General features: G+C 42.0%; 1 protein-coding gene across 5 annotated transcripts in view; it reads left to right on the plus strand.

The window, feature by feature from the left end:
• LOC113517173 (spectrin alpha chain, non-erythrocytic 1) overlaps positions 1 to 15,692 on the plus strand; it is a 116,436-nt gene that overhangs the window by 21,653 nt on the left and 79,091 nt on the right. For all 5 annotated transcript variants that reach the window (XM_052899539.1, XM_052899543.1, XM_052899548.1 and 2 more), the window contains exons 2-10: positions 2,328 to 2,511; positions 4,390 to 4,562; positions 7,518 to 7,685; positions 9,811 to 9,927; positions 11,023 to 11,180; positions 11,836 to 11,951; positions 12,281 to 12,393; positions 13,515 to 13,702; positions 14,910 to 15,048. In XM_052899539.1, coding sequence (XP_052755499.1) covers positions 2,445 to 2,511; positions 4,390 to 4,562; positions 7,518 to 7,685; positions 9,811 to 9,927; positions 11,023 to 11,180; positions 11,836 to 11,951; positions 12,281 to 12,393; positions 13,515 to 13,702; positions 14,910 to 15,048 — 1,239 coding nt within the window. In that variant the 5' untranslated portion in view covers positions 2,328 to 2,444. The remainder of the gene's footprint in view (positions 1 to 2,327; positions 2,512 to 4,389; positions 4,563 to 7,517; positions 7,686 to 9,810; positions 9,928 to 11,022; positions 11,181 to 11,835; positions 11,952 to 12,280; positions 12,394 to 13,514; positions 13,703 to 14,909; positions 15,049 to 15,692) is intronic.

Here is a 15,692-nt window from a genome sequence, read left to right on the forward strand (position 1 = left end):
ACTGCTTTAAGGCCATCTTACACGATTATATTACTTTTTCTGAACCATAGACTAATAACGTGCTCAATATACATACATACATATATACATATCTGTCACGCTTGTCTCTCATTAGGGTAGCGCAGAAACAATGGAACGCCAAATGCTTCGGTACAAACAAACCTCTTTCGCTTCTTCCACATTCATCAATCTTTTCATACACGCTCGCCGGTTACGGGTACTTTTAATTTGGCCCTTCTTCAGCACGTCGCCTATTTGGTCGACATACGTCCCTCTAGGGCGGCCCCTACCTCATGTAACATGCAAGACAAACGGTATCGAATTCTTAAGTCTTAGGAGAGATTTTACTTCACATTGCATGTTCTACCGCTTGTACAACGGACTGTACTCAGAGGAATTGTTCAATATGATGCCCACGTCCACTAACTCAGTTCACCCTCATACCCTACAGCCTAGATGGCCGCGTACAACGCGGTTTCTGAGATGTTTTCTCCCACGAACATTCAGGTTATGGAATGAGCTCCCTGCCGAGTTTCTCCCAAGAGACTACAGCATGGGGTTCTTCAAAAGGAGGGTAAAGTGGTTACTTCAGGGTCGGCAACGCTCGCTGAATACCTCTGGTATTGCAGGCGTTCACAGGCTACGGTAACCGCTTACTGTAAGGTGGGCCGTATGCTAGTGGTATAAAAAAAACAAAAAATTCCAACCGTATTGTGAACCTTCTTTTCGAAATGGTTTAAAATTGAAATATAAATGAATTAATAAATATTATTAGTGTTATTTAATTAACTACCTGTCCAGTTAAAAATTATACATCTAAATTTTTTAAAAATAAAACTACGATCCCTTTTGATGTTATTGTTCTGTTAATGACTTTTGTTTAAATGATTAAAGGTAATACTACGATGAAAAATAAATTTCAGTATCTACTAGTTTCAACTAGATGCGTAAATACGCATCCCGCCATTACGACGTGCTCGCGTTTTTTATGTTTCTTGACGTTGTTATCCCGCGATTTTTGTTTTCCTACATTGATATTGCTTCTCAAAATTATTTCCGAACCGATACGACAACATAACCTTCAAGAAAACAGCATATTCCTTTTCAAAAGGCCGGCAGCACGCCTGCAATGCCGCTGGTGTTGCGGGTGATCATGGGCGGCGGTAGTCACTTACAATCAGGTGTGCCGCACGCTCGTTTGCCCCCTGTGTTGTAAAAAAAAAAAGAATCTCGCTAGATGGCTAAATACTTGTACTGCTATTTGTTGTCAAAGCGATGTGCGAAAATTAAAAAAAAACGGTCAAAGAGTTAAATCCATACGAAGCCGGGCTGAGTCGCCACTTAATGATAAAAAAATTACAAAAGGCGCTATAGGTACATTACAGGTACAATTCAGATAAGAATTATAATCGTTATCTTGTGTTGATAATAATGTCATTTTAATGATATAAACATTATAAATATGGAGTTACGTCATCTATATCTGAAGCCATTACTGGTAACCCGAGAGCTGGTAGCTACTTTGCCCAAAAGTTTAGCAAACCAAAGAGGTAATGCTGCCAGCATCTTGGGTGCGCTGCCTCGGTGTGGTGCTTTGGGAGATTGCTTATAATTAGTAATAGTATTTAATAAATTGTATATTATAATACTTAAAAAGTATATGTATATATACATTGTTTTTTTTGTTAATCATTTTAATTCTAGATGGACAATATTTATCTAATAAGTACAAAAAACTTTCCAAACTCTGTGGTAGATTAAAAAAATGATGATTTTAAAGTGTTTATAAACAAAAGTCTATTTGAACAAAGATGATTTGAATTCGAATTTCAAAAAGAGCGTATTAAGGTTTCTTCAGGGTCGGCAACGCACGACTGACGCCTCTGGTATTGCAGGCGTCCATAGACTACGGCGACCTTTTACGATCAGATGGGCTGTATTTTTTTTTTTTTTATTAAAGCACTGTATGTGAGTACGACACCCCGAGCGAGTAGAGACAATATGGACTATGAATACGATCAACCGAAATAGAATGCTCTGCTCGCGGGTGGCCGGCTCACTAAGTGCTTTTTTTACGCTACGTTTGAATATATATCCGGAAAGCCTTAATCATATAAATTAAGGCTTGTTTGTCGCCTTTGTGATATAAAAAAAAGTATAATTACATTCTGGGTAGAGATCTATGTATGTATATGTAAAGCTAAATTAATTCTAGAAGGCAAACCCGCGTATTATAGATTGTAAAAAGTAAATTCGTATAAGAAGATATTACGAGCGTATAAAATTACTCACGGGAATTGTTTGTAACAAAAAATACTAAATTACAGGCACAAATAAAAACCAAAGAGTAGTGAAATAGAATCGTAGAATAGTGTAAATAGAAAAAAAAAAGTGAAATTATAGTTAAATCAGTGTTGTCAACCTGATGAGACATAGCGCGAAACATGCAGCGACAGCTGAGCAATGTTAGCATAGGGAGCTACCAGGACTACCAACCTAGCAGACGATATGGTGAGTATGCTAGTATTGTGTCGTATGGCTACACAGTTTTAACATGTTACAAATTAAACTGTGGAGTTAGTTCGCTCATGTAGTAAAAAATGGCGGCCATCATTTGAGTTTATATCTATTTCTGTTTTTAATTATTTTGTTTTCTTTTTTTTTTTAATTCTGCAGCAATTGTACAATTATCTTAACACTTAATTATTAAATAATCTATTTATACTAATGTGTCTTTAGTTTGACGTAAAATTTCTATTTTTTTATTTAAAAATTTCCGCAATAAAGCACCGATGTCATTCGCCAAACTAGATTTACTAAACTAAACTAAACTAAACTTAAACGATTTTGATAAAATATCTCTCGGATCAATTTTCCAAATTGGTTCACAGCTAACCGAGTATTTTTTTTTATGTTTGTTACGAGATACAAACATAAAAAATGCAGCCTCATTGAGGAGCTCTTTTTTTGATGTCGGTTGCCTCACTGGTGTCGATTTTGAGACGCCGTATCTTTTTTTTTTTACAACGCAGGGGGCAAACGAGCATGCGGCTCACCTGATGGTAAGTGACTACCGCCGCCCATGATCACCCACAACACCAACGGCATTGCAGGTGTGCTGCCGGCCTTTTATCTCTAAACCTATGTCTGAAATTAAAATTTCAGCTACAAGGAATGGATTTCTTTAGTGAACATAATCTATGTAAGCCGGATGGGCCAGCTCTCTTTCTCCTGTGGGTGTCGTAAGAGGCGATCAAGGAAACTTAATGGTAGCCAAACTGTGGTTACCAACCTATCTGCCAAGTGTGGCAACTGCTGGCAAAATTTTAAAAAAAGTGGGAGGTTTATGTCCGGCAGTGGGCAGTTAACGGCTGATAAAATAAAAGAATAGAAAATATTTATTGTCAGAAAATATAGTAATAATAAAAAATATAGTATAAAAAGTGTCCCGTATCAGGCAAGAGGAACTGGCTCGGCTGACGCTGCGAGTGTCCCAGTGCAGTGTGTACAGCTGCACAGCGCTGGTCCTCAGCCAGGCCCCCTCTTAATAAAATTTAATCATTGCATAAGAAATACCTGCTTTCTGGGGAAAGGGATTGTTAGTAATGAGGTCTAATAGCCCATTGCTAGCAATATACCCCTAACAGGTCGACCTCCACGCGGTTCCCCTCTGGAAACTATCATGGTTAATTCCTGATGAATTCATCATGATGGGCTGACTGGCCTGTTTTCATTCTCATCTATCACCCTTCACTGGTGCTCCGCCAGCGTATCCCGTTAGCGCAGGCGGGGTTACCATACCATTTTTACCCATAAAAAAAAGTTAGTTATGTTAGTAATGCAGAGGTTAATCCTCATTTGTATCAATATATCCTATCAGGTCGACATCCACGCGGTTCCCCCTGGAAACTATCGTGACTAATTTATCGTTGAATTCGCCACGATGGACTACCTGACCTGCCTTATCATCTTCATCTATCATCTCTCATTGGTTACCACTCCATTTCTTTTTTTATGGGTGATAATGGAATGGTAACCCCACCCGCGCTATCGGTATACACCGGCGGGGCACCAGTGAAGGATGATAGGCGAGGATGAAGCAGGTCAGTTAGCCCATCATGACGAATTCAACAAGAATTGTTCACGATGGTTTCCAGGGGGAACCACGTGGAAGTCGACCTAATGGGGCATATTGCTAGCAATGGGGCTGTCAAACTCCATTGCTAACAATCCCTTTCCCCCCGTTACCACTCCATTATCACCTATTAAGAAAAAAACCCTTAGTCGCTTCTTACGATGGTCACGGGAAAGGAAGGGGTGGCCTATTCTACGCTGGGAGCATAAGGTGAGCATAATGAAATGTGACCGGCGCCTCTGTCCGTGCTGCAGGGCCGCAGTATGAGCCGGGCGGGTACGCGGGCGCAGTGCAGCAGCGTACCAACATGACGCAACGCGAGGACGCGCTCAAGTTCGAGCAGGGCCGCATCAAGGCATTGCAGGATGAGCGCATGTACATACAGAAAAAGACTTTCACGAAATGGATCAACTCGTTCCTGCAGAAGGTGAGCGATAATTCTGCATTCTTAATTTTTATTTTTTGTTATAGCATAGACTAAGACTAAGAGAATTTAGAGGTTGAATGATGGGCAGCAGCTTCACTGTTTAAACATCACCAAAGCATGACAGCCGTTGCTAACATGTCTACCAAGCGTGGTAACTACTGGAAAAACCCCCTAATAGAGGGAAGAATTGTGTTCAACAGTGAAGAATTAACAGCTGATATGGTGGTAACGATAGAATGATAGGAACATATAAGTTACCCAATTAAAGTAGCTTTTTTACCAGAGGGAGACTTTGTACAAAAGTCGATTGCTCGGCCACCTCTGTTCCATTCGTGTTTCTACCGTGAAGCAGTTGTGTTTGCATGGCTGTGTTTCGGTTTGAAGGGTGGGATATGGCAGTGAATTTACAGGGTACAAAGGAATTACACTTGAGTCCTCAGGAATGGCAACGCACGGAGGGTATCATGGGCGAAACAGTATACTCTGTTATGTGCATGGTACTGCTCATGTCTATAGGCGACGGTTACCACTTTCCATCAGGTGGGCCGTCAGCTTGTTTGCCATTCTAAGTTGCATAAGAAAAATAGAAATTTTAGTATGTATGTATATCAATAATTACTAGTACCGCATTCGTGTATTCTGCCACTTGCCTACGGTTGACTGGGAGAGAATGCTTCTAGCATTAAGTCCGCCATGTACACATATATGTACTAATGAATAAATAAATAAATAAATAGACTACTAACTAATATTCATTTTGTCATTCTGGAAATCGTCATTTTTTCGATACAAAATCAACAAGTTACGTAAGAAACACTATACTGTGCTACCCACTTGTGTCTGCTAAAGGAATTATGATGACGTTATTGCTAATTAAAGTATCTATTTATTTAGAATTATTACATACCAGGCAACGTTAACAATGTTTAAATAGGCGTCAGTGATGTGCCCATGTGTCGGGTTGACTCGAGTAATCGAATAATTGTTTTTTTTTTTAATGGATGATAATGGAATGGTAACCCCGTTTGCGCTAACGGTGTACACTGGATGGGTACCAGTGATGGACGATAGGTGAGGATGAAGCAGGTCATTTGGCCTATCGAGACTAATTGAACGATAAATCAGTGACAAGAGTTTTCATGGGGAACCGTGTGGAGGTCGACCTGATAGGGATATATGGCTAGCAATGGGATTGCTAATCTCCATTACTAACACTCCCTTCTCCCCCCTATCAGTTACAACTAGTGAGCGGCGTCGTTCGATTATTAAATACACGTATGACAAAGTGGGTCGATTGGTTACGCCGCTGTGCTCGTATTGGGAGCCACGATGACCTCACCTCTGACACAATGTTTTCCGTATATTATATATACATATATATATAGGTGTTGATAATAAATAACATTTGTTCATATATACATATTGTTAACACATATGTATGTACAAAGTGTTACGTGTCTGAAACTTAAACAGTGTCTAGTTGAAAGTTTGTAGGAAATTAATTTTTTTTTTGATGGGTGAAAATGGTATGGTAACCCCGCCTGCGCTGACGGGATACGCTGGCGGAGTACCAGTGAAGGGTGATAGATGAGAATGAAAACAGGCCAGTTAGCCCATCATGATGAATTCATCAGGAATTAACCATGATAGTTTCCAGGGGGAACCGCGAGGAGGTCGACCTGGTTGGGTATATTGCTAGCAATGGGATTCTCAGTCTCCATTACTAACAATCCCTTTCCCCCTGTAGGAAATCAATTAAACACTCGTACACCACGTCTAGATGGAATAAAATAGAATAGGAATAGAATAGAAATAGAATAGAAATAGAATAGAAATAGAATAGAAATAGAATAGAAATAGAATAGAAATAGAATAGAAATAGAATAGAAATAGAATAGAAATAGAATAGAAATAGAATAGAAATAGAATAGAAATAGAATAGAAATAGAATAGAAATAGAATAGAAATAGAATAGAAATAGAATAGAAATAGAATAGAAATAGAATAGAAATAGAATAGAAATAGAATAGAAATAGAATAGAAATAGAATAGAAATAGAATAGAAATAGAATAGAAATAGAATAGAAATAGAATAGAAATAGAATAGAAATAGAAATAGAATAGAAATAGAATAGAAATAGAATAGAAATAGAATAGAAGTAGAATAGAAGTAGAATAGAAATAGAATAGAAATAGAATAGAAATAGAATAGAAATAGAATAGAAATAGAATAGAAATAGAATAGAAATAGAATAGAAATAGAATAGAAATAGAATAGAAATAGAATAGAAATAGAATAGAAATAGAATAGAAATAGAATAGAAATAGAATAGAAATAGAATAGAAATAGAATAGAAATAGAATAGAAATAGAATAGAAATAGAATAGAAATAGAATAGAAATAGAATAGAAATAGAACAGAAATAAAATAGAATAAATATTTATTGTTATTACATTACAACTTTTCGTAAGATGTTATTAACGTGTTAAAGTAAAACATTGTATTGTATGCCCGATGTATGGGTAGCCCACCCATACAATACAATTAATCACATAACATTAATTATTTTACAGTCATACAATAAAATCGTCAGTAAAGTTGAAAATAGACTAAAGCATGTCAATGGTGTATTAAAGTGGTTGGTTGGATCGGTGTATCAATCTGGGTCTTCTTTAGCCTTGAACGCGAGAGTATTGTTTTTTAATGGATGATAATGGAATGGCAATCCCGCCTGCGCAAACGGTATACGCTGTCGGGGCACCAGTGAGGGATGATAGGTGAGGATGGAAAGGCACTCAACAAGAAATGTTCACGATGGTTTCCAGGGGGAGCCACGTAGAGGTCGACCTAATAAGGTATATTGCTAGCAATGGGGCTGTCAAACTCCATTGCTAACAGTCCCTTTCCCCCCGATGATTTGAATTTGTATAAACTACTCCTCGGTCGTTCCGCAGGCCCGCATGGAGGTGGAGGACCTGTTCGTGGACCTGGCGGACGGGCGGCGGCTGCTGAAGCTGCTGGAGATCATCAGCGGCGAGCGGCTGCCGAGGCCCAACTCCGGCCGCATGCGGGTTCACAAGATTGAGAACGTCAACAAGAGTTTGAGCTTCCTGCACACGAAGGTGAGTGTTGGTATGATGCAGGGAAACCTTTTGAAATTTCAAGTATGGGCATAATTAAGGAGGGGGGGGGGGGCGAGTAGGTCACGCCCAAAGATGTTTTTTTAATAAAAGTGTTTTTTTTTTAATGGATGATTATGGAATGGTAACCCCGCCTGCGCTATCGGTATACACGGGCGGGGCACCAGTGAAGGATGATAGGTGAGAATGAAAAAGCATGTCAGTTAGCCCATCGTGATGACTACATACAGAATCTAGCACAATGGTTTCCAGAGGAAACCACGTGGAGGTCGACCTGTTAGGGTAAATTGCTAGCAATTGGGTAGTTAAACCCTATTACTAACAATTTACTATTTACTAACAATCCCATTGCTAGCAACAGGTCGACCTCCTCGCGGTTCTCCCTGGAAACTATGATGGTTAATTCCTGATGAATTCATCATGATGAGCTAACTGGCCTGTTTTCATTCTCATCTATCACCCTTCACTGGTGCTCCGCCAGCGTATCCCGTTAGCGCAGGCGGGGCTATCATACCATTTTCACCCATCAAAAAAAAAAAACTACCAATCCATATTATTAATAAGCCTAGTGAACTGCACTAAAGAATTACCAAAGGTGTCGATATCATAGTCCACGATACCACATGATAATTATGTCGTCGAAAATCGAACCCAATACCTCGTCTATACAAAGCAACTCTCTTCCCACCAGACCATGAAGATTCTAATACGAAATTCAATACGGGATTACTTGTTCGTTGTGTGTAGTATGCAGCATTCCTACAGATGCCTTATAAGTTCGGCTCCGGTGTCATTTGTGAGGCTTCTCCATGCACGATCCATTCCCAGCTCTATTACCTTGGTTTTCGGTTAAAAATGTCACTTGACGTAAATTATACTAGTCTATATGTCCTGGCATATAATGGGTCACCCCTTCCTTCCCCGTGGATGTCATCAGAGCCGACTAAGGGGACGAGGGATGGGTAGCAGCGTCCCTCTTAAAACATCTCCAAAGCCTAACTGTGGTTGCTATCCCGCCTGCAAGACGTGAGAACTACGGACAACCCCCCCCCCCCCCTATGAGCTAAGACATATGTCCAGCAGTGGACACTTAACGACTGATATCATCAAATATCAAAGAGGAAACATTAGATTTAATTGTTTGTCTGTAATAGATAAACTCAAGAACTACTCAATCTATTTTAAAAATTCCCTCACCTATAGAATAGGCTACATTATCAACTTGTAATTTATATTATTTTTGAAAATTATATCTACGCGTGCGAAGCAGGGTCGGATCGCTAGTCATAACAATAATAGAATAGTACATTAATGCAGCGGCCAGCAACTGAGGCATTGATGTACGAACGTGCAAATGTGGGCCGAGGCGTAGCCGAGGCACACATACGTGAGTCCATCAATGCCTAGTTGTGGCCAAGGCTTGTATAGTACTTTTCTCAAACAATGCGCGGAAATTAAAAAACACAATTTTACTTTTTAAGTTCAATGACGAATAACGAACAATCATAATTTTTCACGCGCCATAATGTTCCTTTGTTTTTTTTTTCAGTAAACAGCTTTCTATTTGCAAGCCAGTTCGGAATTTAAATAAAACCTTTTATTAGTTACTTCTTTGGTAGCCATGTTTCGAAGTAAAAGGTCATTCCATTTTTAAATTACAGGACAGATATGAGTTTACATAGTAATTTATCTGGCCGCAAAACACGACAGATATGGATTTTCATACAATTTTTGCCGGCCGCTGCCCGCATGTATCTGGCCAGTACGGCAATTTTGATTTATCTCTAAGAATATTGTCAAAATAATGCTCACATTTCCGAGCATGTTTGAGAAAATATATTTTACCACGTTCTGAGATAAATATATTAATATGAAATATGAAGGCTAGTATGGAAGGCTGGGGAAATGGTAGTAACAGTGGTGGTCCATCTTCGTGTGTTGGCAGTCACACGTGTACTGATGGTGGCGGGATTAAACAAAAAAAATTTTATCAACAAACCAGCTTCTTTCTTTCTCTCTAATCCAGGAAACTCTTTTAACTTTGTACTCTACCTTTCTTTCCCCTCTTATTTGGATGCATTGATCAATGATTGCGGTGTGCCTGCAGGTGCGGCTGGAGTCGATCGGCGCCGAGGACATCGTGGACGGCAACCCCCGCCTTATCCTCGGCCTCATCTGGACCATCATCCTGCGCTTCCAGATACAGGAGATTGAGATCGACGTGGTAAGTATATACTGACTTTACTGAATAGCTCTCTGGTGATCGGAAACGACGTTAGCAGACCAAATCGATGGCGTGATAGAGATACCACCATAACCGCAACAGGCCTCTGATGTCTCTGACTGCCCCATTTTGTTTATAGGTGATTGTAATATGGTATTTTCGCCCGCGTTATATCCAGGTAACATAGTGACAACGTCCAAACTATCGGTTTACACATATACTTTACCAGAGGGAGACTTTGTACAAAAGTCGATTACGTGAGTACCTCTGTCCCATTCGTGTTTCAATCGTGAAGCAGTTATGTTTGCATGGCTGTGTTTCAGTTTGAAGGGTGGGATATGGCGTGAATTTACAGGGTACAGAGGAATAACACCTGAGTCCTCAGGAATGGCAACGCATGGGGGGTATCATGGGCGAAACAGTATACTCTGTTATGTCCACGGTACTGCTCATGTCTATAGGCGACGGTTACCACTTTCCATCAGGTGGGCCGTCAGCTTGTTTGCTATTCTAAGTTGTATAAAAAAAGAAACCACTGGCGGGGCACCAGTGACACCTAGCGATTCCTGTCCCATGTAATTACGAGTATTTTACTAAAGTATCCAATGGTCGCACACAGTGCGGATTCAGAGATGTTTCCTCCCATGAACACTCAGGTTATGGAATGAGCTTCCTACCGAGGTTTTCCCAAGAGACTACAGCATGGGCTTCTTCAAAAGGGGGGTAAAGAGGTTTCTTCAGGGTCGGCAACGCGCGCGTAATACTTCTAGTATTGCAGGTGTTCATAACCACTTGCCATCAGGTGGGCCGTATGCTTGTTTTTTTTTTGTAATGGATGGTATACACCGGCAGGACACCAGTGAGTGATGATAGGTGAGGAAAAAGCAGGTCAATTAGCCCACCGTGACGAATCTAATAATAAATCAGACATGATGGTTTCCAGGGGAAACCACGAGGAGGTCGACCTGATATAGTATATTGCTAGCAATGGGGCTATTTACCCCCATTACTAACAATCCCTTCTCCCCCCGGCCGTATGCTGGTTTGCCACTTCAGTGCTAAAAAAATCCTAAAAATTGTCGTATCTGCGATCAGGACGAAGAGAATGAGTCGTCCGAGAAGAAGTCTGCGAAGGACGCGCTGCTGCTGTGGTGCCAGCGCAAGACCAGCGGCTACCACGGCGTCAACATCCACAACTTCACCGACTCGTGGCGCTCCGGGCTCGGGTTCAACGCCCTCATACACGCGCACAGGTACCGTGCCCGCCACTAGTTCAAAACACATACAGTACACGTATGTCCAGAGGGAGACTTTGTACAAAAGTCGATTGTTTGGGTAGCTCTGTCGCGTTCGTGTTTCAACCGTGAAGCAGTTGTGTTTGCATGGCTGTGTTTCGGTTTGAAGGGTGCGATATGGCAGTGAATTTACACGGTACAGAGGAATAACACCTGAGTCCTCAGGAATGGCAACGCATGGGGGGTATCATGGGCGAAACAGTATTGTTATGTCCATGGTACTGCTCATGTCTATAGGCGACGGTTACCACTTTCCATCAGGTGGGCAGTCAGCTTGTTTGCCAATCTGAGTTGTATAAAAAAAAAACTATTAGTACCGCATACGAGTACTCTGACACTTCCCTATGGTTGACTGCCTCCCTCTTAGGTTTTGCGAGTAGTTGCCAGGTTTGGCAAGCAGGTTGGCAACCGCAGTCAGGCTATAAAGATGTTTTAAGAGGGACGCTTCTGCCCATCCCTCGCCCTCCTTTAGTCGTCTTGCGACTCCCTTGGGAAAGGAAGGGGTAGCATATGCTATGCTGGGAACACACGACCGAAATGCTTACAATGAAGTTTATTTTAATAGTATTTTATATTTAATTAATTTATTTATTTATGTTGTCACGTGCCACAGGCCCGACCTGTTCCGGTGGGCGGAGGTGCCGGCGACGGACCACGTGGAGACCTTAAACCATGCGTTCGACGTGGCCCACAAACACCTCGGCATACCCAAGCTGCTTGACGCCGAGGGTACGTACCATTGATTACAGTAGATATTCTCCTGAACTAGGTGTTTTTTTTAATGGGTGATAATGGTATGGTAACCCCGTCTGCGCTATCGGTGTACACTGGCGGGGCACCAGTGATAGATGACTAATGAGGATGAAAGCAGGTCAGTTAGCCCATCGTGACGAATTCAACTAGAATTAACCAAGGTGGTTTTCAGGGGGAACCAAGTGGAGGTCGACGTGATAGAGGGTGTATTGCTGGCAATGGGTTTAACCCCCATTACTATCAATTACTCCCCCCCATTAAGTCTTTTTCAGTAAAGATTATTTGTATTCTATTCTCTTGTCTAGACGTGGACACGAGCCGCCCGGACGAGAAGTCGGTGATGACTTACGTGGCCAGCTACTACCACACCTTCGCCAGGATGAAGAACGAGCAGAAGAGTGGTCGCAGGATCGCCAACGTATGTCTACACTAATATTATAAAGAGGAAAGATTTGTATTTTTGTGTGTATGCATGTCGTGTCGTATCAAGTGGTGAGGGGACTCGCTGACAATCGTAGTGAGTGGCGAGAGCTCCACCGACAAGAGCGCAGCTCTTAAATAGGATAGATAGATAGTATGTTTGTAATGAATAAACACAAAAACTATTTTGCCGATTTCAAAAATTCTTCCACCATTAGAAAGCTACATTCACCCTGAGTAACATAGGCTATATTTATTGCTAGAAAACATTAGGGATCCTTACTAAAACTTTAGTAACGTAACTCGAGGTGTAGAAAAATGCTATAAAATATCTTTGGTCGCGTGCGCTGCGGAAACTATTGGTGATAGAACAAAAGTATGTTCTACAATATTGAAGAAAATATCAATAACTACAAAAAACTATATGTCCAACTATTATCGTTATGTCACAATAGCCATTTTTTAAAATGTTGTAAAAATGTCCACCCGTGCGAAGCCGGGACGGGCCGCTAGTGCATCCTAAAACAAACATATCAACAAGAATCTAACAATTTTCTGATTATTTTAAAAAGAGAGGATGGATGAAAGAAGATTTACGTAAGAGATTTATCGAGCAAGAATGAATGGAGATGTCGGTAGGTGCCGCCGTAGACGGACGTATGTCGACCAAATAGGCGAAGTGCTGAAGAAGGGCCAAATTAAAAGTACCCGTAACCGGCGAGCGTGTGTAAAAAAGATTGATGAATGTGGAAGTAGCGAAAGTGGTCCGTTTGAATCAAAGCATTTGGTGTTCCAATGTTTCTGCCTACCCTAATAGGAGACAGGCGTGACAAATATGTATGTATGTATTATAAAAAGCGCTCTGCTATCGAACTGCAATGTACTATGTTACTTTGATTTCCCACACAAGTACTTTCATCCCGTATTTCATCCCCTTCAAGTTTTATTTTTACTACAAAAACTAGTCTATGTCCTTCTTGAAGGTCCAATCTGTTTCTGTATCAAAATTCATCAATATTAGTTCAGTAGTTTAAGTGTAAAATAAGGTAACAGAGAGACAGTAACTTTTCCATTTATCAGTAAGTATGTGGAGACTAAGACAGTAAGTGCTTCTACCAGATCATCGGCCAACTGAAGGACTGCGACGACCGCAAGGCGGAGTACTCGCGGCTGGTGAGCGCGCTGCTGGAGTGGATCCGGCTCAAGATACAGGAGCTGAACGGCCGCCAGCTGCCCAACTCGCTGGACGGCATACAGCGGCTACTGCTCGCCTTCAAGCAGTACCGCACTGTCGAGAAACCGCCCAAGTGAGTTCTGATGCTCTTCATCATCAGAATGGAGTAGCCAGTACTTTTTATATACGACAGTGAGATGGTAACCCCGTCCGCCCTACCAGAATACGCTGATGGGGCTCCAGTGAGTGGTAATAGGTGAGAATGAAGTCAGATCTATTTAGTCTATTCTGGTGAATTCTCTAAAGAGTAAGCCACGATATTTTACAAGACCTCCTTACCTACTAGTAATAATATCTATTACAAACTCTAAGATATATGAAGTAAGTTAGTACCCCCGCTACTAACAATCCCGTCCCCCCGCCTACTGTAGGTCAGACTAGTCCTCCCGGATACATACCCCCGCTACTAACAATCCCGTCCCCCCGCCTACTGTAGGTCAGACTAGTCCTCCCGGATACATACCCCCGCTACTAACAATCCCGTCCCCCCGCCTACTGTAGGTCAGACTAGTCATCCCGGATACATACCCCCGCTACTAACAATCCCGTCCCCCCGCCTACTGTAGGTCAGACTAGTCATCCCGGATACATACCCCCGCTACTAACAATCCCGTCCCCCCGCCTACTGTAGGTCAGACTAGTCCTCCCGGATACATACCCCCGCTACTAACAATCCCGTCCCCCCGCCTACTGTAGGTCAGACTAGTCATCCCGGATACATACCCCCGCTACTAACAATCCCGTCCCCCCGCCTACTGTAGGTCAGACTAGTCATCCCGGATACATACCCCCGCTACTAACAATCCCGTCCCCCCGCCTACTGTAGGTCAGACTAGTCCTCCCGGATACATACCCCCGCTACTAACAATCTCGTCCCCCCGCCTACTGTAGGTCAGACTAGTCCTCCCGGATACATACCACCGCTACTAACAATCCCGTCCCCCTGATTACTCCCGGATACAGACCCCTACTAACTCTTAAGTCTTTTAGAAAAACCTCCATTCCATAACTTGAGCGTTCGTGGGAGGAAACATCTCTGAAACTGTGCTGTACGCGACCATCTAGGCTCTAAAGTATGGTGGTGAACTCCCCGTCGATGGCAAACCGTACGATGGTAGACAGAGGTAACATTTCCCCTGAGCACAGTTCGTTGTACAAGTGGTAGAACACGCAGAGTGAGGCAAAATCTCTTCTAAGACTTAAGGGTTCGATACCGCTTGTAAGCCTGGGATCATTGACAAATCTTCTAGCTTGTTGTAATTAAACTCTTGTTAAAACAGATACAAGGAGCGTTCAGAGATCGAAGCCCTGTACTTCCACATAAACACTATGCAGAAGAGTCTCATCGGCGAAGCGTGGGCCCCCCTCGAGGGCCAACTGCCCCAGGACCTGGAGAGGGCATGGCAGCAGCTTGAACAGGTTCTTATATTTAATTATATTCCAGGCGACATGATCTTCGTAAAGCAGTTGTATTTGCATGGCTGTGTTTCGGTTTGAAGGGTGGGATATGGCGTGAATTTACTGGGTACAGAGGAATGACACCTGAGTCCTCAGGAATGGCAACGCATGGAGGGTATCATGGGCGAAACAGTATACTCTGTTATGTCCATGGTACTGCTCATGTCTATAGGCGATGATTACCACTTTTCATTAGATGAAATGGTCCTTTCTAAGTTAAATAAAGACAAGTCCTCAGGAATGGAAATGCATGACGGGGTATTGGGGGCATCACAGTGTATCCTGTGATACTTATGATGCTGTCGAAGTCGTGCATAGTCCGCGGGACCGGTATATATCCACTGATCGGGATGAAAAGTAGCTTATGAAGGATATATAGATATATAGATTCATCCCATGTAGCGAATTTCATAATGATTGTTTTTTTTTAATGCATGATAATGGAATGGTAACCCCACCTGCGCTTTTAGAATACGCTGGCGGAACACCAGTAAGGGATGATAAGTGAGGATGAAAAGGCAGGTTAGTTTTTTTTTAATGGGTGAAAATGGTATGGTAACCCCGCCTGCGCTAACGGGGTACGCTGGCGGAGCACCAGTGAAGGG

Source organism: Galleria mellonella, unplaced genomic scaffold (assembly GCF_026898425.1).
Source record: "Galleria mellonella isolate WM207_F2 unplaced genomic scaffold, CSIRO_AGI_GalMel_v1 utg121, whole genome shotgun sequence".
NCBI classification, from domain to species: Eukaryota; Metazoa; Arthropoda; class Insecta; order Lepidoptera; family Pyralidae; genus Galleria; species Galleria mellonella.